We start from the raw sequence: 26,325 nt of genomic DNA, 5'->3' as shown, positions 1-26,325 counted from the left end.
AGTGTCTCCACGTAAAGCATGCACTTACTCTGGTCGGCAAATCACTAGGTCCCCTTTGTTGGTGCCATATGCCAATCCCAGGCCTGGCTCAGGCAGCCAGCGAGCAGAGTTTATGCTGACATGTCTTCTCTGGTCGGCAGGCATTGGGTACAGAACGTTGAAAACTCTCTGGAACAATAACAGGAGATTACTTGACAGGACAATACGAGACAGGAGAGCCAAGGAGGCTCAAACAAATGTCCCTGCAGCAGCACAGATGGCCATAGAGACATGTCACTTTACAGGATGTTGCAAGAAACCATTAAAATCAGCAGTGAGAGCAAGCAGCTGCTAGAAATGCACATACGTGTGCCCTTAAATCTTTAATAGGCTGACTGGCACACAGCTGTGAAACATCCAGCAACCAAAACTGGGTATACTGACAACAATCCACTTAGCCCAAAAATATGACACAGGGAAGTCATAAAAACAAAAGCATGAGAAATAGAAAAACCAGTAATGAGTCAGTTTGGCTACCTAGAATAGACAGGGACAAGATGCTTCAGTGTACTGGGTTAAAGTATCAGGATTTCGGAGGGGTAGGACTAAATACCACATTTACTAGACCAAATCATTAGGAGAATTTCTGCAGAAATTTAGCTAATAAACTGACATCACTGCAAGCAATATAGACTTTGAATCTGGATTTTCAATGGGATAAATCCAAGATGAAAGACAAGTTTTCATTAGATTTTCTAATGGGCAAGCATCCAACCATCACAAAACCTTTCCTCCAGACTCCACAGAAAAGGGGATGGTGGTGAACCAGTAAGCAGGGAAGGGAAAGATGGTATGCTGGAACAACAGGATAAATGTTGATGGGAATGCAAATCAAAAACTACTGCACTGCTGACATGACTTGAGGTAAATAATTAGAAGCCATTAGAATGGGACTTATCAGCTATCATAACAAAGTGGGGCCATTTTACTCCATAGCTCTGTTGCCTACTGCGTATCTTGTCTGTTTGACAATTTAACTTGAGCAGCATGAGTCAGGGATTACTTAACTGTGTGCCCTCCAATGGCTAGTACCCAGAACCTTCATCCTGACCATCCTATATGCACACAAAGTAAGTCAGAGCAAAACAATATGTCTACATTATTTCCCATCACAGTAACAAATTTAACTGTTCCTCTGAGGAGGTCACATTAGATGAGGAAAAAGCATTTCTCTCTATGGCAGAAGCTGGTCACTCTTTGCCTTGGCTATTACTCAGCAGTTAGTGTATTCAGAGAAGTTCAGCATTAGAGCAGAAAGAACAGGTCTTTAGGGGTTTAGCTAAACGGTCTTACCCATCTCTGTCATGTTGGTCCCGTTCCCCTGCCCTGCCTTGCTTGCTGGGGCAGCAGAGAGGGAAGGGCAAGGGGAGAATCAGATGTACCATGGTTAACACCTGTTACCATGGAGATTAGGGTGCACTCTCAGATGGGAAGATTGAATTTGGAGGAGGAGGAAAGAGGGAAAAGGGAGGGGTCTGCTGGAACCAGGAGCATAAATTCATAAAATAAGCGTTCTGAATCTCTCAAGATTGCAAAGGTCTTCTATCATATCCTTCTTTGGCAAGTCAGAAACAGTTTCTCTTCTATTGAGAATGGTTTTGTCACATCTCACGGCTAGTAGCAAGCTCTCCCAACTGGCAGGTCAGCTTGCACAGTTGTTATCCCACACACTCCATAACCAGCCAAACCAAGGAGGGAGACTTGCTGGCTACAGCTGAGCTTCACTGCTTTTACTGCTTTGAAATAAACAGCACTCCATGGAAAACGCTCCTCCAAGGACATGAGTCTGGTTTTGACAACCTGCAAGTGCTGGCTGAGGGCTGAATATCAAAGACAAGATAGCTTTAAAATTCTGCATTAGAATAGTTGCTTCATCATTCCACTCCATTCAATTCTAAACAGCTTGTCACGCTGAAGAGCTCCCCTCCCCTGCTGCTTCCCACTCCCACGCTAATGGGACAACTCCATGCAGTGTTAAGGGTGATGACATCCGTGCGTGTGGTAATTAGTACATAAAAAGAGAAAGCAGCTGTACTGGCATAATCACCACTCGCAGCAGTAACCAGGACCCAGCTAATCAATCTGATGCAGTCATACAGACTGTCTGTTGCAATTGCATCCATTAGCAAGACCCCCTACTCTATACACAGAGTGGAAAAAAAAATTCAAGTTCCTTCAACATCAGCAGGTCCTTCTCTTCAAAGAAGGTCAGAACTCTGCCAGAAAGCATTATTTGCCATAGATCACAGCTAATTTTTTTCTTTTTTTTTGTTTGTTTTGTCTTCTTGTTTCTATTGTTAAATCTTATAAAATGTTACTGAGATGTCTCAACCAAAGTAGCCAGCCTGAAAACATACCACAGACTGACCATACATCTTTGCTATAGATTGTTCAGGCTTTGTAATTCTGAACTTCTAGGAAAAGTACTCAGGTCACTACAGGAATCCTACATAAACACAACTCTCCAGCTTCTAGGTCAAGTGATTGCTGCCAACCCTCAAACTGTTAAAATTAACAATACAAATGCATAAAGTTGATAATTCAACAGTTTCTTTTCATTAGTGCTGGTCCACAGATTAATTGCAGGCTATATTTAAGAGCCATGTTGATGGGCAAGGGTTCAGGAATCAGTTAGAATCACTGTCACAAAAGTGCAGTGATTGATCTTTAAGGTGCCCATATATCAGAGTTCCAGAGAGCTTATTTTTAATAGTGTAGCACTTTTGGTTAGGAGATATCATATTGCACCACACATTATCAGCCCATAATCACCATCAGCAGTCACAGAAAGCTTCCATGCTCTTCACCATAACCAATGTCAAACTTGCTCTTACCAATTCAATAACTTGTTACCAATTCAATAATGCACAGCCACACCGTTAGACATGGCAATCAGCATTTTACAAAGCTGGAGCTACCTTTATGTCCAGATGCTCTTCTGAAGTAGTTTTGAATGGTATGTTTCTCTGACTACAAACACTGTGAAGTCTGAGGAGTGTGAGGTTCAGAACATACCTCCAGAAGCTTAAACACTAAGAGGTAACAAAAGTATAGCAAGCTGTTCTCTTCTTGCAACAACAGCGATATATAAATATCATTTCACTACAAATGACAGGTCCTACTCCTTCCCTTTAGGACCTCATGATCCAGCCTGAGTTACACAGAACAGTTGATTGACCTGTACTTATGTTTGTAGAAAACTGTCTCTGGTGATCCCTCCACACTTTGCCGGGGATTCCAGCAGTCCTCTGTCATTTCAAGGAGTCCATCTCTTCTTGAGTTCAGAGGATGCCAGGAAGGTAAAAAGCCTTCCTCTAGAAAAACAAAAACTGTCTAGGTAGCTAAACTTCCACACAAAAGGCAACTTGTACCAAGGGTAAGCAACTCACTAAAGAAACAAGTTGGTTGCTTCCATTTAAATCCCTGTAATCATGAAGTGTGGGGAAAGATTTGTTTGAGCAATTTTTGTCTGCACTTTTCTATTTCCAAAAATTGTACTAGAAGCAACTACTTATCTCTTTGGTGTGTCTTCTCCATCCTCACTCAACAGGAGTGGGCATGTCCATCATGCACTGAACTCTCTGAAGTTCCTTTCATCGCTTCACAGCTGTAGGAATAGACAGCTCAAAGAAAGTAGGGCTATAAAGGCATGAAGATAAGGAAAAAAGTAGGCTCTCAAATTATTCAACAAACAAGCTGCATTTGGAGGGCAAAGGCCACCTCAAGCCCACTGCTGCTGCTTCCCCTCCAACTTGTCATTGCTTCACATCAGTACTGTCACACCTGTCATAGCCAGGAATTTATGTATTTACTTACGGCAGAGTGCCAGGAGAGGCTACATGAGAATCAACAGCCTCAAGGAATCTTTCTCAATGATCTCTTCCTCAATGTCAAGCTGACAGGCCCAGGGCACAATACATAAGCACAGAGCTAGACAGTTAATTTATACCTGCCCTGGAGGGTTAAGAAAACTTTTTGCCAAAAGTCTCTGCTACATCGTCGTTATTGAGCTAGTCCTTCTGTCTTCCCCTCCCATTCTGTACTAGGGAAGCTGCTGCTTTTTAATAACACCCTTGAAATTCCACCTTCCCCCCCACATTTCTGAGATGTGGCAACACTAAAAAGCTGGGCAGAGCAATCACCAGGATCCTGTCAATCATCAAAGCAGCAGCAGGCTGCCCCAAGTCTGTGCTTCTGTTGCCAGCTGGCCACAGCACTGCACCACTCTCCTGATCCAAGCAGCGCTGTGCCTGGCCAAAGCAGAGGCATCACATCATCTGCACAGCCACCTCTTTGCTCAAGGCCTTCCCACCTCTAAGGAGAGCAATGAAAAGCAGAGGAGTGCTGAACACTACTTGTTTGGCAGAGTGAGACCTTTCTTCTCTCTGGCACTCGAGAAAGAACAAACATGTTTTGAAGCTGGAGAAGAGAAAGTTTTGGCACAAGCAGGTAGGAAAACTCAACAGGAACTTGGCTTTTTATCTTTTTTAATTCAATAGAGACACTTCTGCTCTTGACTAGATCCATCTGCTTTTGAGATGCCAATAAATTTCAAGCCATTACCTTTGCTTAGCCTAAGCAGTAATCTGGCTATTAGATCAGCCTTGATAAAGACTGCTTGGGGAGGAGGTGCAGTTGTTGTCTCCTTTACATGAAGAGATCCTGCCATCCCTGAAGCAGATCAGGTGGGTTTGTAAATCACCAGCCTAAAACATAATTATTAATTTTCAACTGAATTAACACTGTCACCAAAGGCTGAAAGACAATGTAAACACACAGGGAAAGAAATATCTGATATGTTAAACGCTATAGAAACCTCTTTGAGCACTGGTAAAATACATGGTTTCACAGCTACTCTAATCTGGGCTGACAAGGAAGAGCTTCGGAGAGGATCATTTATCTCTGCTGGATGAGTATAACTGTAATGGCAACCAATAATTGTACCTCTCACCTCCAGAAATGCCAAGTTTGTATTGGTAAACAAAGTGCTCTTCATATGGGTATGAGGCTGCACAGCTTTGTCAATGCAACTGCAGCTATACCAGAGACTCTGGCCAGCATAGGTGCCTCATACCTCATTTAGCCTCATTCTAAGGTATGTGAAACATGTCTCAGATGCAGCCCTAAAATCACAGCCAATCCACAAAACCATATTAAGTTCACTGAAAGTACATCTCCAAGCAAGGCCTATATACAGTCTGAAACTACTCAAAGAGCATTAAAACTAATGCTTGAAAATGATGAACTCCAATTGTATTTGCCAGAGCAGCAGGTAAGATGCAGTGACAGCATGAAGGCATAAGCAGGGCAAATCTGACTTCATTCTTTTTGATTGCAAGAACCTTGTCAAGAGAGCAGTAAAATCAATTAATTATCTTCTTTTTTTGCCTTCTCCCAAGAGTGTGCTACCACTGAAATATCTTACCCGACATTTTTATAATGCAAACATGTTAACTAGTTTATCTCTGACACCAAGGCATCAGGTAAGTTTCTATAAAGCATCTACAACTCCACTGAATACACCACATGTCCTTTGCCAGTAAGCCTGCATCACTGACTTGTATTATGCATTCAGTTAGTTCATGTTTTTTGAAGGCCCAAAAGTATAGTAAGAAAAAGACATTCTAATCTGATGTCCTTAATAAATAGTACTATATTTTTGCTCAGATTACATTTTTTTACTTTGCTGCCTATTAATGAATTTCACATAATATGATGAAATTCAGGTTTAAGACTTGCACTGTCACAAACTCCAGAACCCTCTACAGCAAAATTCAAGTCTAGCTTGTCTAAAGCAGAGAAAATCAAAGCAAAACAGACACTCCTTGGGATAACTGACTGATTGCTGAATACATTTATTCATAAGACAATGTATACCAGCATTTTGAAACATAGCAAGCCTCCCCTTTGGAAGGAGCGAGTCTCTGTGTCTAGATGCAGATACAAAGTAAAAGGCACCCATTTTCCATGATGAGGTGGGGGAGAAGATTTGCTTTCTTGCTTCCAGTCTCTCCCTGTTAGGTAGGCTGGTCTATGCTGCTCAACCCCTCCTCCACATCTGATTCCTGCTAACAACATACACATCTTTCCAATAGATCTTTGTTAAAATCTAAGAAGTGAAAAATAATGCACTTATCTTTTTGGATTTGTCAGTCCTATCCTCAAATGGATTTTATCGTCCAGTGCTCAGCACAAATAAAATTTCTTTCAACTCCATTTATCTTCCTCAGATGCAATAGGATTATATATAAATTTTTTCTTCAGTCTTTACCAATATAACAAACCTCTTTCTGCCTTTTTCTGCACTTGTCCATGCAGAAAATCTTAGCTTTTCTTTCTGAGCCACAGCAAATTAAATGACAACTCTTAATTTTCAGCAACAACTGAAACCTTAACTGTGGACAGTTGATCCAATTCCTAAAACAGGCCAGCATCAGAAATTCCTGTTGGATGGACTGAGAAACTTTCTGCAAATGTAAAAGATTGTTGGTTTATCCTAGTAGATCAGGATAATTTCTTGCTGGTATTTCAAATTCAGAGAAGTCTCATTAAAGCACACCTAATCCTTTCTTTCTTTAGGTGAGTTCTTTGCATTATCAGCTGGTGCTTTATTTTACAAGCCTGCCATGCAACTATTACATTTAAAAATAACTATTTGGAACAAGGTCTTATGAAGAAATGGATCATCTTAGGTGACAAAGCTCTCACTCAGGAAAATAACACACTTGCAGTGAAGCGCCTCATTATTTTACTACCTGTCTTTCAAAGGCTGTAAAACCAGGATAATGGCTCCAAAAACCCCCTTAGGGGGATTCAGTCCAAACCTGAATCTGAAACCTAGGGTTGAGTAAGCAAGAAATAGTTAAACAAAACAATTATCCTTTCATTTGCACATGCATATGGTTGGAAAAGATAAAAGGAGAGAAACAGGAATGACAAAGGGATTGGAGTGACAGAAGATAGATACATGTGTGTGTATGTATATTCAGTGCAGATGTACAAGCAAACAGAACTGTGCCAACAGGACTGTATCCCACTGCTAGTCTCTTGCAGAAATCACCAACAGCTCTCAATGCTGCATCAATCTAACAGATATGGTCATTTCTCTGGCAATAGTGAACAGCAATCATTTTAATTTTTGCACTTAACTTTCTGCAAACCAAAAGCAGTATCTGTGAATTCCTCATTAAATGTCATGCTGAGACTGTAACAGCAACATCTACAATGTGTTGAAAATCCAATGACAAGAGCAAAGGATTTGCACACAGCTGCCATTCCACTCTGTTCTGTCTGCTGAGCCTCAGTAGAATGGCATACAAGATCAAATGTCAACAATATGTTGATGACAGAGCTACATGCATCCTCATCTAGGTGAAAAGAGGCTGTCATCCAGCTGCCTAGATGTCTGGAAGGAATAAATACTGGAGGAAAGAGTTTGTTCAAATTTAATCAAAGGAAGGTAGTAGGAAGAAGTACTGAAAAAAGATTTTATGCAATAGCAAACAGCAATTTCTTCTCAGCCCCTGTCCAGTTCAATACAAATTGGTAACAGTTCACTTTGTTTCCCTTCCCCCTAAATGACTTGGCAAGACACTGCACATAAATAATCTCAGATGTTTGCCATAATTTCTTAAATATCGTTAAAACTAGGTACCAAACTGCACCAAAGCTAACAGTAGCTACTGTGTGGCAAACAGGCTCAAGGCCTTAACTGAACTGCAAGAACTCTGCTCTCCAAATACTGGATCTTATATTAAACAAAATGTCTTGGCTCTCAGTTTCACATCCCATGAAGTAAAAACATCCTGAAGAGATGTCATTTGCCTTTTCTTCACACCAGTTTACTAAAACAGACATTGCTCCCATGTTTAAACATCACATGAGATATTAACACAGTATTTTATGAAGGGTTCTAATGAGTTTTTAGTTTCCTCTAAGCTCTGTCTTAGCAGACTTCAAGCAGACACAGCTGAATTGGTCAAGACAGCAATATAACTAACTCTTACAACATACTATTCCTACATATTTCTGCATCCATATTCAGATATGCACATCTGAGCAAATCTTCATGTCATCTGCACCCCCAAGGTTGTGCTGCATTTTCCAGTGATGTTGAATACAGCTCTTTTTTATAGCAACTTACATAAGCGGTGTTTACCAAAATGGGTTTTGGATATGATCTATTTTCCTCAAGATACCTGAGAGAATCTGCCAATACATAGAAAATATAAAGTACTTGGTCTCAACCAGACAATTCCACTCTATTAAAAGGAGGGATTTCCCATTTCAGTCAAAAAAGGGTTCTGTTTCCATGTCCTCTTCCTAGTATCAGCAGGTGCCTGCAGTCTGTGACTTTGCATGGCCTTTTGAAAGCCTGAAAAACATCTGTCATTTGACTTTTGCCAAGACTGAAAAATTTCTTTGGGCAGTAATTTGACGTATTATTTGCAGTTCTACTTGGAGTTGTCAGAAGATCACCCTGTTGATCTGAAGATGTCTAATCTTTCTTAGAAGAAGACCCAAGGGACCACACCAACACATTCTTCAACAGCACAGGAAGATGCAGGTACTTTCTTGTACACTATTCTTGTTCTCAGCACTGGAGGTAATGTGTTGCATTAAGCCATCTCCTCATATTTTCCTAATCAATTTTATTTTCATGTTACCAAGGATTCAGATAAAACTAACTTGTGTCCCAGGGAAGCAGATGTGCAGGGTATTTGCTTTCAGACTTTAGGCTTGGTCGATTATGGCTGCAGGAGCTTGCATAGCTCACCCAGTAAGTGAACTTTGCAGACCACGCTGGATAAATTCTACTGACACTTGCATGAAGCTCAGAATGCAACAGCACTCAGGAAAACTGCATATTTTCACATATTCTGTGCATTGTACTCATTAAGAGTTAATATGCTAGAACAAAAAAAAGCTTGGCTTTGTGCTAAAACTCTGCAAGTCTTTCTGTTTCAGGCCCTTCTTCCTGTGGTATTTGGAATTCTCCATCTGTTTACAATGGAAATGTACACATACTCTGTTCCATCCAGGCTATTGACCAACCACTTAATCAGAATGCTTCCCAAATAGCAGCAGTCTTGTCAAGAACTAATTCTGGATCTCCACAGCCTGAATTTTGTCCACATTCAAAGCAAGTGCAGCATTTGAGACGCGGATTCATTAAGTCACTTTATCCCCACAAATTGTATGATCTGCTCTTCAGCTTCATGTCAATCAAATTTTTCTATCACCTACCTCACTTTTTTTATCTTCAACTTGAAAGCTACTTTCAAGGTTTTATTTTAATTTGAATTTCAGTAATCATGTTTTGCTGATATTTCCAAGTTATCTTCCTCTGGTTAGAATGGAAAACATTAAACATTGCAAGGGCATCAGCATTTGTGAATGCTAGAAATAAAACTACCTTCTGGCTGCCTTTCTCACTAGTACCCACTGCTATCAGATCCAGGGCAATATGATCCTTACTCTTCCCATCTTTCTAAGGTCCTTCAGTTCCAAACAAGATTCTAATTTCATGTTCTTCTAAGTCCTTTAACATCCATATATGCTTGGAAACACGTGGAATTTAAAAACCACCCTAAACAGAACAGCTTGAAAACAGACACACTTTATTTAGAGACAAACTCCACCTGTTTTCAAAACAGGCTGCAAAACCTATCATCGCTCCACATTTGGAGTCCTGTCTCCAAGCTTTCTATCTCTAAAACTCAAACTGCAGACAATTCCCAGCATCAGTGCTATCTGTGCTACCCTCAAGCTAGGTGTCTGCTAAAAGCAATTCCTTCCCTGCACTCTCCAGCTACAGATATATTTCATAGATTTGCAAAAAAATCCCCCAAGAACACAAGCAACAAACACTAAATGTTCATGCATACACCTCCTGTTTAAAGTCAACACTACTAGAGAGCTTTGATTTTCAGACTGAAGTTTAAAAATTGTTCTTTAGCAAAGCCAGGTTTCCATGTGAAATGCTTATCAGGCCAATCTGAAGAGAGTGAACAGAAAAAGCATGAACCTCTACCTCACAACTACCACATTTGATGACAATCCATGACTTTATTTCTGAACAAAATTCGTAGCTGTCACACCATGACAGCCCTGACCAGTTGTGAACTCTACCCAATCTCTCTGAAACCCTAGCGGCAAGATGTACACAATGTACACTTGTATAGCCAAGGTGCTCCTTAGTACAATCCAAAAATGCTGTAGTTCTCAGAAAATTACATCAATGGCCAGAGGATTTCTAGTACAATTAAATGTATTAAAGTTTCATGTAACAAAATTAATTAATTGCATCTTCAAAACCTCTATTTTAACAGCAAGATGAAAGTAACTCTCCAAGCAACAGAAACCTGCATTCCACTGACCGCTAGTTAAGGATGTGGAAGAAGAGTTAATTTGAATCAGAAATAATCACTGTATTGCACTGGTCAGCAATGGCTTAGAGGCCACATTGCCAAGCCCTACTCTCCCAGATCATTAACTGCAAATCCAAAGCCATGACGGAAGCAGGGAGGCGGGAAGGGGAAGGGGAAGGGGAAGGGGAAGGGGAAGGGGAAGGGGAAGGGGACGGGGAAGGGGAAGGGGAAGGGGAAGGGGAAGGGGAAGGGGAAGGGCAGGGGGAAGGGGAAGGGGAGGGGAGGGGGAGGGGGAAGGGGAAGGGGAAGGGGAGGGGAAGGGGAGGGGGAAGGGGAAGGGGAAGGGGAGGGGGAGGGGGAAGGGGAAGGGGAAGGGGAAGGGGAAGGGAAGGGAAGGGAAGGGAAGGGAAGGGAAGGGAAGGGAAGGGAAGGGAAGGGAAGGGAAGGGAAGGGAAGGGAAGGGAAGGGAAGGGAAGGGAAGGGAAGGGAAGGGAAGGGAAGGGAAGGGAAGGGAAGGGAAGGGAAGGGAAGGGAAGGGAAGGGAAGGGAAGGGAAGGGGAAGGGAAGGGAAGGGAAGGGAAGGAAGGGAAGGAAAGGAAAGGAAAGGAAAGGAAAGGAAAGGAAAGGAAAGGAAAGGAAAGGAAAGGAAAGGAAAGGAAAGGAAAGGAAAGGAAAGGAAAGGAAAGGAAAGGAAAGGAAAGGAAAGGAAAGGAAAGGAAAGGAAAGGAAAGGAAAGGAAAGGAAAGGAAAGGAAAGGAGGCAGGAAGGCAGGCAGGCAGGCAGGAAGGCAGGCAGGAAGGCAGGCAGGAAGGCAGGCAGGGAGGCAGGGGGGGGGGGAGGGAGGGAGGGAGGGAGGCAGGAAGGCAGGGAGGGAGGGAGGGAGGGATGGACAAAGGGAGGAAGGGAGGAAGGGAGGGAGGGAGGGAGGAAGGAAAGGGAAAGGGAAAGGAAGGAAAGGGAGGGAGGGAGGGAGGGAGGAAGGCAGGAAGGGAGGGAGGGAGGGGAGGGAGGGAGGGAGGGAGGGGAGGGAGGGAGGGAGGCAGGGAGGAAGGGAGGGAGGGAGGGAGGGAGGGAGGGAGGGAGGGAGGGAGGGAGGGAGGGAGGGAGGGAGGGAGGGAGGGAGGGAGGGAGGGAGGGAGGGAGGGAGGGAGGGAGGGAGGGAGGGAGGGAGGGAGGGAGGGAGGAAGGGAGGAAGGGAGGAAGGGAGGAAGGGAGGAAGGGAGGAAGGGAGGAAGGGAGGAAGGGAGGAAGGGAGGAAGGGAGGAACTGTCAAACAACTTACAAGAATTTGCAAAGAATACAATCTAGCATTTCTTTTGGGAGTTTTGGAGTAGGGTATAATTAAAATACCCACAAAATATTGCTTCAAACAGGCTCTGACTCATTTTTAATTAAGAGTTTGAGTAACAAGTGCTTTGTATTACAAGCTGTTGGCAGAGAGGCAACAAAAATGCTTTCTGATTCTCTCTAAGGTGCATATTAAATTAGATATTAAGTAATACAGTTTCACCAGGTTTCCTAAACCTTTTTGTACTGCTGGCCAAGCTATAAACAGATTTTTACTCAACTGAATATGAGTATGTCAGCCATTGTAAGGACTGGCTGCTAAGAATATGATAGTTTCCTATTTAAAACTCTATTTTCATTTTGAATGCCTTGAAAAGTATTACAGACTTACGAAGCAGACTTACTGCAAAATTCAAGGCAGAAGAAATACCTGTGGTGAACGCACTAATTTTTACAACTAGATGGAGGAGTAGTATTTATGAGATTAACAGCTGTATGCTTTCTAAGCTTGATCCTATGGAGTGCACAATGACAACCAGCAGCACACCAAAATGTTGAAACAATACTCAACATCACTCAACAGGAAGGTTCTTTAACCAAATTAACTCAAACTGATCTTACTGTGACCCTGTCACACATGTATAAAGCTCCAAGTCCAAAGCAGTCAGAAATAAGACATTTTTAACATCTTTAAACATGATTTGGAAAAGGAGAAAACAGCAATATAGCTAGCAAATCCTGCTAGACTGGATGGATTTTAAAACACTGGGGAAAGGTTTTTGGAAGCTATAAATACATGTGCAAGATGAAAAAAGCAACCTTTAGAATACATGTAATCCATCTGGAGAAAAAAAAAAAATCCAGAACTACAGCAGATGAGAAAGACAGAAGTGCAGTGATGTGGAGCAAGTCTGAAAAGCAAGAGTGGGAAAAAATTGTACAAAATTTTCAATGCACCAAAACAACAACCTCCCCCCCACAAAACCTGACCATCCTCCCCCCCGATAGTTTCTGACTGCATAAGTAAAGGCTGTTGACCAAAACAAATAGAAAAAAACTACCCTCTGTGGGCTTCTGGTAAAACTGTGCTTATCACATTATGTACATTTAAACACATTCCAGAACAAGGGGGGAAAAACAAACAAACAAACAAAAAAAAAAACCAAAAAAGAAGGGTTTTTTGGAGAGAGTTCAAAAGAGAGAGAAAATGAAAGCTGGAGGATTAAATTACTAGAGAAGATTACAGAATACAAAGCATTACTTCACTAAATGGTGACTAAGAGCAAGGGTACAAGCATTTGAAGACCTGGAGATGAAGAAATATAAATCAAACATTTAGACAGTGAGCTTATTGATTTAGCTGGCTACAAAAAAATGTCTCCAAAAGTAAGGGCTAGAAGCCATAGCAACTGGAGTTAAGAGCAAATGTAAAGGACAGATGAGAGGAAGACATGTGATTTTCACTAATAGGACTTCTCTGTCTTAACTTATGATATGGTAAAAAGACTGTGGGAAGGGCTACTCCAGTTTCTGGCAGAAAAAAATATACATTTCACAAGGATCTTAAAATAGCTGAAAAAGAAACAGTACCAGGGCAAACTAGATTTTTAAAAGGATCTAACAGGATGCTGAATCCATGTACTTCATGATCTTATATCCACACAGCTTTCACCAACTCTACCTGTAAACCCAATGTACTTTTTTCATAAATACATTTTAATTTCTGTCTCTTACTTTGAGAAGCTTATACCAGAATGGTAGCTCAGAATCAGGTCTGAAAAAGTGCTGACTGGAGCATCAAACAATACCTTCATCATTTATCTTCTCTTGCCTTATAATACGGAGCAGATTATGACAATAAACAAGAGTTTTAAATCAGCTGATAAAGTGACTCTCTCTGAATCATGATCTGTCTGAAAAGCAACTACAGAATCCAAAGGTGAATCAAGGAATTTCTCCCAGTGACAATTCTCTCCCCAGTGTCAGGTCACTAGACAAATGCCTCACTGCAACCCTTGTACACTGGGAAAACAGTGTATGGCCAAAAAATAATAATAATTAGAGAGGCCTTCAAAAAAAAGGAAAAATATTTTAGAAAAAGAAGACGCGGAAAAAAGATTTCTCATGTTCCACTATGGTAAAGTTATTCCTCAAAGTGAAAAAGTTTGAAGATTTATTTTTCATCTCCTAAAACAAGTCACCTGAATGAATACATGGTCTAGAATTTGAACCCACCCCTAATTTCAGCTTTAGAATTTACTTAGTTCTGACTCCTTAACTCTCTTTGTGCATTATGAACTGGACATGGCTTTTACTACCTAGAGCTATCACTGAACAGCTGTTGTGCTTCACTCATTAAGAAAGCAAGACACACATGTTCTGAACTCTGCCAGTTAGTGAAAAGAAGAATGTTTTCCCCCAGGTACTGAATGAGTCAGAGTGGATCATGGTTCAGCTGTCCCACAAAGCAGAAGAACATAAAGATAATTCCATTGCCAAAATACACTTATACATATGTCTTAAGAACTAACTAATAAATAGCCAGCAAAGCCTGTTTGGAAAAAAAAAGCGTGATCAACTTCAGTTTGCAGGTACAATAGGATATTTGGCTCCTACCCTTCCTGAAACTGCTGGTGGCTGCTGTCCTAGAGGTTAGTTGCTCTTTGGAATGCTAGAAAATGATCCTGAAGCCTCAGCTGATATGCTGCCTCAGCAAAGCCAACTGTAGTACCACAAGCAAGATGCCTATCACCCAAAAAAGTACAAAAGACCTATTTAGACATCTGAATGATGTCTAAACCTAGGAATGCATTCCACAACATGGAATGTACTTGTTTGTCATTTGAAACAAGAGAAAAGTTTCACAGTTCTTTTGTACTTACATTCTCCTGCCACGTTTGCATACCTCTGCAATAAATTCCTTCACATATTGATTATTCAGTGGATCTGGAGAATGCTAGCTCTTTGTTATCATTACCCAACAACTAACTTCTAGGCTGGAGGCAAGCACACAGAAACAGAATACACATATACTCACCCTCATAGAGGTTTCTCCACCATGAGGCTGTTGCAGCCTGAAAACTTGAGCAACCATGTGTTCTGTAGTGGGGTGCAACAGGATACGTCGGGAAGCCAGTCCCACCATAACGTATCTGCCCATTGGAGACAAGCTCACAGAAATGGCATTAGGTCCTATAAGAGAAAAGGGGTTATTTCTCTCATGGGTTGACATCCTGCCCCATGTTTCATCCTCACAGCTCTTTCATTCCCTTCTAGCATTCCCATAATGCCATATTAGTATGCCATACTAATCTCATTCTTATAAGTGGTACAGAATAAGGAGACCTCCACAAGTTACAAATTTTGTAAGACATTTCCTTGCTGCAGGTGTTCTGTCACTAAGATAATGAAGTCCTTTAAGGAATAAAAACTATTCTTTAGCAGCTCCCCCATACCAGCACCTTACTGGTCTGGATATGTCCAGATCATATCACAAACCTCTCCCCAGCAGTACTTTGTCTGTGGCTGGCTAGATGGCCAATCAAATGTTTCCTGTTGCTACAATTACTGACATTGAAGCTATTGCATTTCTTACTGAAGGCTGAGGTTCTGAGATTCTCACTCCCCCACATACCCTGACTTCTTGCTGCATGCTTACCAAATCGCTTTGTGTAAAGCATCTCGCCCAAGTTGTGGGGTGCCAGAGAATATACAGCCAGTATTCCTTCATCAGGGAAGCCTCTCTGACTGCTGGGAATGAAGGCTGCCAGCAGCTGCCCATCGGCAGAGATATCACAGCTAGCATCATTGTAAATCTTGCAGTTTTGGACAAGCACATTCACAGAGGCTGCAAAGAAAGAAATGAATAGTGATTAAAGTAGTAAGGTTGAACGGAATAAAGTAAGATTTAAAATTAATGCTGGACAATGGACATACAAAAGGCACTCAAAACATTTAGCTTCCTCCAAAAGTTTATGAAATGTTAATACCCTGATTAATGTATAACTTGCTCCAAAACGGAGATAAGACACTGCAATGAGCCCAGGAAATTAAATTTACTCACCTCCTGAAGCCTTCAGCCAAGAAATAGTAGCAATTGCACTTTATCAAACCCCTCCCTTTGTTAAGCATAACAGCACCCTTTGCAAAGGACAGCACAGTTTAAACAAGTCTCAAATCATGACACTGACAAACTCCAGCAGCATTCTCATTAGAAACAGTACACCTTAATTCATTTCCCCTTCTCTTGTGGAGCGCCTAGTTCCCGCTCTGCTCATCTCCAATAAACAGGAGATGAGTGAAAAACTCCTCCCTGCAGATACAGACATTCATTTCTGACAGCAGATTTCTACACTCATCTTGGATAAAGTCAGTGAGAAAGGGCAGAGACTTCTCCAGCCGATCCTCCATTTAATTACTCCTGTATTTGAGACACTCGTGCACATCAGTGAAGTAACTGTTCAGCAGACTAGTGAGCAGCAATCCATAAAACAACAGTTTTATTTGAATCCCTGCTGGTAAGTTGCTGGGTGACCTCATCCAAGTGTTCTTCCCTTTTGTACCTTGCATATGAAGACTACAAAACTCTAGTACAATGTGGTTCCAAGGCCTCCAAGCACCATCTACACCAACAGTTGAGTGGTGCCTTGTTAAGACATGGCTGGAGTGATGTCTACTCTACCCACCTAACCTAAATGCACTTCAGTTTTTCAGGAGGTTTGAAGCTGAACCTGCATGCACTATTTTTGGATAGGGAAGTTTCAGGTTCTAATATTTTCAAACTCAAGAGTATAGAGTTATTTTAAAAAAATGGAAATAAAGCCCATGTTTGCAATATAGAAAGTTTGCATGCTAGAAGACAGAACACCCCACCTCACATGTTTGAAGCTACAGCACCATGTAGAACACTGTCAATTTCTACAGTCCAGAAATGATCTTCTAAACCATCAGATTATTTCTAGCCCAGAAGAGGCCTTTAATATGACCAGCCACAATTGCAAGCAAGTTTATGAAGGCACTTCGTAGTCTAGATTCTTCATTAATTTAACAAGTAACAGTACCAAGAATACTTTGTGCATATTTCTAAAAGCCCAAACTTGTAAATCCAATTAAGGCTGTAACTCAATACTTCGACAAATACTACCCTTTGTTTCCAACACCTCTGTAGAAGAAAAAAGCTGCATCAGGGAACTGCTGTGAGAAATTACAGACTGTTGTTCAGGTCATTTTTTAGCCAGAACAGTTTCCCAACCCAGTACACCCCATGGCTGCACAGATGCTTGCAGCAGCAAAAAAACTAGTCATGAGAAGGAAGCAGACAGCACTGCCCTTCTTACAGCATTGCTGAATTAAAGCAGTCACTGAACCTCATCTTTAATTCTTCTGGTCTCAAAGACATTTCTCCTGGGAACTCCTTTCCTCTGTGGCTGAGTATCAACTTCTATCTACTGTTCCATTTAGGAAACTGATGAAAAAGAAGACGAGGATGTAAAGTGGACTATGTAATTACATTCTCTATTAAACCACCTACACCTGTACCCTAAATTTATTCCACCAATTTTTCAGTCTTGAAGCTGCTAAAAACAGTTATGCTCAGCCTAGTATAAACAGAAAGGTGCTGAACAGAAAAAGGTAAATAACTGTAGTCACTATCAAGGCTGCAACACCAGCACATGAAATACACATGGCCCTTAAAGAACAGGTGGTTCAAAAGATGACAAAATTCCTGAGTGCTTAGTCTGAAACTAGTTGAACAGAAAGACAAGAGAATAAAGATTAAAGACTGTACTGCTTAATAATAATAATAATTAAAAAAAAAAGATAGAATTAAAATGTGCCTTTAAAAAAAAAAATAATCTAGGCTTTATTTAAATACTCATGTCACCACAAGAGGAGATGGGCATCAACACAAGGACTCCAGTCTGTGCTGTGAACCAGCTAAAGGATACATGACAACAGGTTGGACCACTGTAATCCCAGTCAGACTGGGAGGATTCTTGTTGAGTGACTCATTCTAAAACCAGTCCTATTTATTAGCTTTATCAATGGGCTAGGCACACAGTGGAGCTGGTTGATAAACCCTCTTGATGAAGCTGGGTAATTTCATTAACAGAGCATGACCAGATCACACAGTGAACTGAAGTATACAGAGACAGAAGGGAAATGAAAGAATTCTAGATTGTGTTGACATTTATAAACTTCTGCTTCACCCAGGAACTTGAAAACATGAGAAAATCTTTTGTTACTGTAGCAAAAACTGAGCCATCACCAGTGTAACAGTGAAAGTGACAACAATCCTAAACTGCACTAGGAAGCACAATTCCAACAGAAATACCAGTGCTGATACAAAGCCTTGTGCTGAGGACACATGCAGGACCCCTGGGCACAGTTTGGGCCAACCATGTTCAAGAGTGATTAAACCCTAAATGATAACATGTGCAGCAAAGATGATGACTGGGGAAAATGAAACATGAATTTTATATCCAAACAAACGAAAAACACCAACACCAACCCACCCAAAAAAGGGGGAGGGGGGTGAGGAAATGGAATCATATACTATATTTTCAAAAACTACAGAAAGTCCCATAAAAATATCTGTTTTTTACAAATAATGTTGAAAACTGACCACTATCCAGGTGAGTGGGTAAAAGAAACATTGAGTTTGGACTTTAAAAGGTTTCAACAAAGATATCAAGATTCTAGAACAGTATTTTCAACAGACATGAGAAGAGCAAAGAGCTTAACCAGTTAGAAGATAGAATATTAGGAACTACAGTATGTGCTTGCCTAAGACAGCAGGCAGCTAGTCTACTTGGATATGGGGTCTTTTCTCATCAATTCCTTTTTAGTGGTACTCTAATCAGCAGTGATCTAAAAAATTTGGAGAAAAAAAAGGGGGAATGGGAACATACTAAAAAGGTGAGTATTAAGACTCTCACAGCCACAAGACTTTACTTAAAAGAGAGCCAAGCAAGAAGACAACAGAGAAAATAAACATAGCAGACATGCAGAACATTTGCTAGAGATACAGCTGTGAAACATTCCCACCATCAACCCTGCAAAAAAACTTTGATTATTAGAAAAAAAAAAAAAATTTAGTTCAGTCCATTTTTGGGGGGGGGTGGTCTAAGAACTATTCTCTCTATTCCTATGCTGCAAGATATGGAAGTTTGTCCTGCACCTCTGGGGCCTGGCAGCAGTTTCCATGAGATAGCCATGGCTACTCAATATTCTAAATTACTGTCATTTGATGCTCAGTATTAGAAGCCACAAGATCATAAACTTGCTTCCTCAGAGCAGGTACGGGTGTCATTTTATCATAGGATGGTTTGAGTTGGAAGGGACCTTTAAGATCACGTAGTTTCAACCCTCCCGCCGTGGGCAGGGACACCTTTGATGAGATAAGGTTGCTCAGGGCCCCATGACACATGGCTTTGAACATTTCCAGGGATGTGGCATCCACAGCTTCTCTGGGAAACTTGTTTCAGCATCTCACTACCCTCCAAGCAAAGAATTTTCTCCTAATATCCAATGTAACTCTACCCTCTTTCAGTTAAAATTATTATCTGCCCAAGCAAAAAGTCTCTCTCCACTTTTTTCCTAAGGTCCATTTAAGTACCAAAAGGCTGCCTGAAGCCTTCTCTTCTCCAGGTTAAACAAAACCAGCTGTCTCAGCCTGTCTTCATAGTAGAGCGTCTCCCCAGCCCTCTGATCATCTTCATGGCCCTCCTGTGGACTTGCTCTAACAGGTCCAGGGAGAGATCCTAAACAGGACTCATTTAGCCCAGGGACCATTCTGTACTAATGAACTCCTGCTTTTCAAAGAGGTACAAGAAGTTTTAGAGAGGACAGATACTGATTTCTCTGTAACTACTGAAAAATCACAGTACAGAATCCATGTTTCTTCTCAGCTTTTGAAGTCTGTTTTGGTTTTTTAATCCAATTGAAACTTGGATATTCCTAAGAGAAAATCCCACATTTTTATTTTTGCAAGGTAAGAAATGTTTAAATTTTTTCTGTACCATTTACAGATTTGGGGATATTGCCATGTTTTGTACATATCCTCACAGTTCCATGGCTATTCTTTTAATTTCCAGCTCTCTAATCCTCTTCCTCATCTAGGATTTACTGTATGTCTTTTTAAAACAATGTTGGGTTTGGATCACCAGTCACCCAGAGTCGATCATATAGCATATGTTCACTCATTTTCTATCTACAGGGCTTCCCCCCTCACACCTGCTCCTTTTCCAGCACAGCACAGAGGCTTTTGGTGAGCAGTGACCACCAATATGAAAGGATATAATCTCATTTTTAAAGTCTGTTGCATATGTTGAATGTCTCCTAGCAAAACATTACAAACGCAAGTTGTGCTCAACAGGGCAGAGTGCTACTTATTTCAGTCTTTCATTACCTGATTCACAGTGGCATTATGGTTCTCTGCTTTGCCCTCATTTACAAAGGATGAGGACTCAGGTAGAACCTACATCTGGAACCAAGAGAGCCTACTGTGCAATCAGAAAAAGCCCAAATATGACAGGTGGAAATCTCAGCAAGGTTTCATTTTAAGGACAGCACTTACAAGGCTCTCTAGAGATGAGAAAGATAAACATACCCATGCATTTGACAAAGCCAGTGGCTATTTGATTTCTTTGAGCCTGAGGCCTCATCTATGAAGATGAAGCCAATAAAGAAGATTTTAGGGGGGAAATGATTGCTATTTTTGGAAATATACTTCAAGAAGACTGCCCTTTCATCTCCTGTTTTCTTTTGTTATTAATGCAACCATAGAACTGAGAGAACAGATCAAAAGAAACATCAGAGAACAAATTAATCAAGCTGTTGTACCAACTTGGAGTGCTTACACCTACATTAATTATGCTTGAAGCTGGAGAAGGCCTGGAATGCCAGCAGCAATAGCACTATTTGCCAAAGGAAAACGATGCTGGACACAACATCCATTCCTAGCCACCCTTTGAGGTGGCACTCTCTTAACAGCTGCTCCTATATAAAAATTTGTTTAGTTTTTTTTTCCTTTTACTAAGTTACCTTGCATTCCACTGACATCAGGAAGTATTGATCAAATCACCTTCCTCAAGACCCAAGCAATGTTTGAACAGGACAAATTCTTGATTCCTAAATGAGACCATTTCAACCCTAGAAACTGGCAAGAAACTGAAATTACAAGCAGTGAGAAGCATGAGAGAAACTACTTTAAAAAATATAAAGAGAGAAAGCCTTCAAATATTTTACTGTGAAAAGCCTATATTTTCAGTAGCCTACATTTCCAATACTTGCAGGAATTTTAAGGATATGCAACACTCTCTAGAAGAATATGAAATAAATGCAGAAATAGCATTGTCTCTGCTGTCAAATAAATTCTCCGCCCCAATGCTGATAATGACTGACAATTTCAATATAAGACCGGGTCATGTTTATTTCAAAGCTATTAAAAGCAAAACTGGCAAAAGGAGAGAAGAAATCTGAAGCTATCTTTTTCCATTTTGCAATTAACAGAGAAAGACAGGGCTGAGACTAAAATTCCACAAGTCCCTGCACAGCCATTTTCCCATGAGTGCCAGGATCCACTTTTGTAAGCTCTTGCTGGACTGAGGACTGAGTGAGGTTGCTGCTGCAGAGCCACCTGAGCCCAAGGCTTCCAAGGGTGCAGGGGCCCAGACACTGAGATCACAGGACTGCACTAATCATGCTGCTGTCACTTACTCAGATGCATCCGCCTCAGTGGAAAACATCCTACTTCCAAGCTTTCTTTTCTTTGTTTAATTGTTACAGGAAGAAGAGCTGCTCAGAGATGGAGGTTGGATACAGAGTCATTGCTTTGATGGAGAGAGGAGCTGGCAGGCAGTCCCAAACTTCAGCTGCATCATTTCATCTGCCTGAACTCCCAAACCACTTTTGGCTTAAGCCAGTCCCAGGAGGTATAATAGCCCACTCTGTGTAAGCAGAGTATCTCACAGGACCACCTCTGATTTATAGGAAACAGTGGGAGGAAAAAGAGGAGCTACTGAGGTCACATGCTTTACTGGGAAAATAGTTTATTTCCAATATCATGAAGAATAACAAAAAATTCATCCAACCTACCACTCCACTGTTACTCATTTGAGAATATGAGAATCACAAACATTCTGAGTTAGAAGGGACCCACAAGGATCATCAAGCCCAGCTCTTAAGTGAACAACCCATAAGGGGATTGAATCCACAAAATTCATGTTCTTAGCACCATGCTCTATCATCTCTAAGTCGTGCACCTAGGCAAACTTGCAGTTTGTCTTTGTTCTGTGCCTAGGCAAGCTTGGCAAATACCTGGTTTAGTATAAAAGCACAGCTGCTACATCTTCATACATCCCTACAACACCCTGGCAGAAGGAGATAAGCTACAGAGTAGAAATGCCAGGATTTGGCTCAGCATATAGAAGAAGAGTAACAATGAACATTTCCAAATGGTCGTAAGACAAAATGGACAAGCCAAGTACTGTGAATTGCAGCATGGGGAGTCAGAAAGAGGTGGGGATGGACTTGTAGCTGGAATGTGGTCCACAAGAAGGACACAATGACAACAGAAGCCATACCCACTTTCCAGCTAATTGGTAGCTTTTTCAGAATAAAAGCATCCTGGTAGCTAAAAGGGAGAAGATTGAAACACTGATGTATTGAGCAGCAGATGGTTCTTAATTTCTATGGGATTTTATAAATTATAAACAAACATCTTATGTTGTTGGTTTTTTTTAATAAACAGCCTTCTCCTCAGCAGCCAGATGAGGCAAAAAAATAAGCTATGAGCAGCTGAAGCACTCTTCAACCACTCTACAACTTGCAGAGAAGTTCCAAAGAATTTAAGTTGCTTCCCTCTATGACTCCATCTTTATTCTGTGTCCGAGTCTGACAGGACCTCCAAAAGTATTACCACCATGTGGCAAAACTTGGCCTTGAGCAAAAAGAGGGAGGGAATATGGTCCGAATGGATGATCCAAACTATTCAAAGGGATCTTCCACACCACAGAACATTGTGCCCAGTGTATAAACTGGGGGAGTTTGCTGGAAGGGGCCAACTGCTGTTTGGGAAGGGGTTGGGCATTGGTTAGTGGGTAGTGAGTTGTGCATCACTTGTGTTTCTTTGGTTTTATTCCTCGCCCTCTTTTCTCACCCCTCCTCATCCCCTCTTTTTGTTACTGCTATTGCTATTGTTATTATTAACTTTATTTCAATTATTAAACTGTTTTTATTTCAACCCTGGAGTTTTGCCTTTTTCTGCTTGTACTCCCCATCCTGAGGGGGCAGGAAGGAAGTGAGGAAGTGGCTGCATGGGGCTAAACCATGACAGCCAGACTGGATGGAGCTTTGAGCAACCTGACTGAAAGATGTTTCTGTTCATAGAAGGGGAAGTGAACAAGATGATGCTTAAAACTCCGTTCCAGACAAAACTATCCTTTGATTCTGTGATGTTGATTCTCTGCATCTCTCCTACTGGAGTGTCACCATACATTCTTCTTTTGTGGGTTCTTTAAGGAGCAGGACACTACCCCACAGAGACATCTATTGTCAGATATACAATTTCTGGAAATGCAGAACACACGGAGCTGGGACTGTGAGAGTTCTGTTCAATTCATTTTAGTGACTACCTGTGAAAGCAGAAGTCTTTCTGAAAACAGAATCCCTATTCTCCCTAAAATATCATTCCCTTAAAGTAGAACCCAATCTGCTTTTGCTGAGAAATCGAGCAGTGAATTTCACATATGCACAGAGATGGCCTAAGCTAAAAATCACTTGCACATAGAAACATTCATGAATATCTATCTCCTTTCTTCATCCCAGGCTGCCACAAACATTTCTGCAGCTGTGCAACAAGCTATATCAGGATAGCACTCTGGGTTAAAAATAGCCTTTCTAGTCAAGTTCGTTTTAGCCCTGAAAATGTCATTCTTTGATCAGCTGACCACAAGTATCAAACATGCTTGTGCCTGCATAAAGAACTCTTTTCCACTATGAGAGCTAGCTTATGCCATAGAGCACATGTGAAACTATGGTCTAATTTTCACAAAATGAAAGACAAAATAAATGAAATCAGCAATATTGCTCAGATTCCTGATTCAGAAATAGCTTTTGCCTGAGAAACAGGACAAATAACTGCTTTTGCAAATGACTAGAAGGTACATCTACTTCCCTGGGCTTGCAGCACTACAGTAAGCAACAGACTAGGGTCCTCATTGCCCAAATGTATTGCAGCACTTTAACACATACTAATGTCAATAATTGAGAGAAATCAGACACAGTTCATTAGCAGGCTCTAGTTTAAAGACAATATTTATCTAAAAATAAATAATTGAAATAAAAAATTGTTAGTAAGAGAATGAAGACGTTGAATACAGAATTCTAAGAGAATGGTGTATGCCCATGAAAAGGCTCACAAAAACACAAGCCCTGTTTACACATGGATTTGCTAAGAGCAAGAATATACAAGGTAGATAGAGTGGGAACAGCTCTACAAGCTTTTAGTCAGCTTCCTCAAAAGACTAAGCATTTTACAGTTCCCAATACAACATGACAAACAAGACCTGCAAAATACCGCTGCCTTTGAAAGATCCTAGAGCTTACCCTAGCTCTGGTTAGCACAGACTTAAAATAAGGTACTGGTGTCTTTTCCAACTTACCATTGCTGATTTCAGGCAGATCAAACTTAGTGAAGTCCCACCACTGGAGCCGGTAGGTGGTGTTGGCAATGTTGCTGGCCACAGCTGACTGTCCATCACCAATCACAGCACCTACAGAAAAGGGGGAAATAATTAGCAATTTAACCTCTAAAAGAATAACCAGAAAAAAAAGCTGGGGAGACAAAACCATAGAATATCTTTCCAAATCCAATATTCAAAATTCTAGATTCTTAAAGAAACCTTATTTACAGAAATGGCAGCACGTCCTCAATAAGCCACAGAATACAGGATATTAACAGGAAAGCATCTCCCTGCAACACATTTCTGAAAGAAAATAAAGCTGATAAGAGATAAGACTTGCCCAGAAACACAAAGCAGAAATCCTAATCAATTAATTTGGTGCAAATGCATCCTACTTATCAGCAGTAGTGAAGCTGGATTTTCACAGACCCAAAATTGTCTAGTATAGCTATGAACGCAGATTAGAATACAAACTGAGGAAAAGCAATTGCCCTGGAAAATTACACACATTTGTGGATATAATCACTGCTCCTACTGTAAACTTCACTCAGAAGATACAGGTTGCTTACAGTATTTGTCACGTAGTAAGGGCTGTAACAAAATACTGGTGTGGAAGACGTAGAAGCTGGCCCTTTGCTGCTTTGTGTGGCCCAGCAGCAGGCAAGGGTTGCTCTGACTCCAGGCAAACACCATGACCCTAGCTAACTGCCCAAGGATTTGGGCAGCAGCCCAAAATCAGAAGGCTAAGAACAGTTCTTCAGAAACTATCATAAAGAGTCTACTTTTCCCAACACAGCTACTGGTTGCTTAAGTCAGCAGCCATTTGAGAAAGCTGAGATGCATTAAATGGGATTCCAAGGGACAGAAACGGAGACAAGACACAGTTCATCCACAGCAGTACTACAGTCAAAAATCTCATGCTATTTGCATCTCTAAGGCCTTCATGGACAGGCAGCCCATGTACTACACAGACATCCTGGCAACCAGAGAAATTCAACATAACAGAACTTGATAAGGGAGAGTAAAGTAAGATCACTCCCAAGCACAAAAGACTAAAAGCAAAGCCTCCAGTGTCTCTGCAGTCTGGATTTCAGCATCTCTGCACTGTCTCCAGTGGGAAGTACACAGCAAACTCAGTGCCTTCACTCTCCTGGAAGGGTTGGCTCAGGACTTTGCTGCCACAGCAACAATAGTAGAAGAGACATCACTCTGACAACTCTGTCAGACACCTGTACAAAGTTAAGAGCTTGCTAACTGCTAGTAAGTGTGTGGAGGAAGATGAAGAGAGTAGGGTGGCTGGATAGTTACTTTTCTTATCAAATCCCAAAAGACCACTCCGGCATGGGAAAAGAAAGAAACTCAAAATGCCTGAATACACAAATGCACCAAAAGGTTTTTTGCTTCCTCAGCAAAGCAAAGAACAAGGTGGGTAAGGCAAAGTAAGTAAGCAAATTCTAAGCTGATGCTGATAAATAAATACACCAAGAAAGCTGCTTGAGTCCTGATTTGTGGTTCTAGAGAAAGCTCAGAAATATACTAAGAACAAGACTTCTGAGCAGACAGCGTTATACTGTGCACTGAGCTCTGTCAAGCCTCCAGCAATCAACCAATCTCCATTGTATATCTGCTCCATCTCTGTACCTGCCTCTGTCAGACATGCATAGATCACTTGGAGAGCAGAATTAAAAACATTTCCATTGCTGTAACATATGCCCAAGGCCTTGTTCTCTATAACCCTCAAAACAAAGGGCTCCTCTGAACAGAAGATATGCACTGGAGAAAGCAGATTCAATGAATTAATGAAATTACACTTTGCAACCAGAAGTAGAAGGACAATTAAATTTTATGTTGCTTCGTCTTTAAAGGTCTTCTCACTGTAAGCCTGGATTTGGTACACAAAGGCAGCTCTTCCTGCCTTCAGCCCTCAGGAAGGAAAAACAGGT

General features: G+C 41.2%; 1 protein-coding gene across 2 annotated transcripts in view; it reads right to left on the bottom strand.

Moving 5' to 3' along the window:
- The window catches only part of AMBRA1 (autophagy and beclin 1 regulator 1), a 130,776-nt gene that overhangs the window by 29,525 nt on the left and 74,926 nt on the right, over nt 1-26,325 (bottom strand). For both annotated transcript variants that reach the window (XM_088057496.1, XM_005522458.3), the window contains exons 12-15: nt 24,362-24,472; nt 15,355-15,543; nt 14,734-14,888; nt 29-168 (exon numbers count right to left, since the gene is read on the bottom strand). In XM_088057496.1, the coding sequence (XP_087913622.1) occupies nt 29-168; nt 14,734-14,888; nt 15,355-15,543; nt 24,362-24,472 (595 nt within the window). The remainder of the gene's footprint in view (nt 1-28; nt 169-14,733; nt 14,889-15,354; nt 15,544-24,361; nt 24,473-26,325) is intronic.

Source organism: Pseudopodoces humilis, chromosome 7, assembly GCF_049639895.1.
Source record: "Pseudopodoces humilis isolate 2021_Gansu_Grassland_sample_001 chromosome 7, ASM4963989v1, whole genome shotgun sequence".
Classification (NCBI taxonomy): Eukaryota; Metazoa; Chordata; class Aves; order Passeriformes; family Paridae; genus Pseudopodoces; species Pseudopodoces humilis.
The sequence above is the reverse complement of the archived record's forward strand: the minus strand, read 5'-3'. Positions and strand labels throughout refer to the sequence as shown.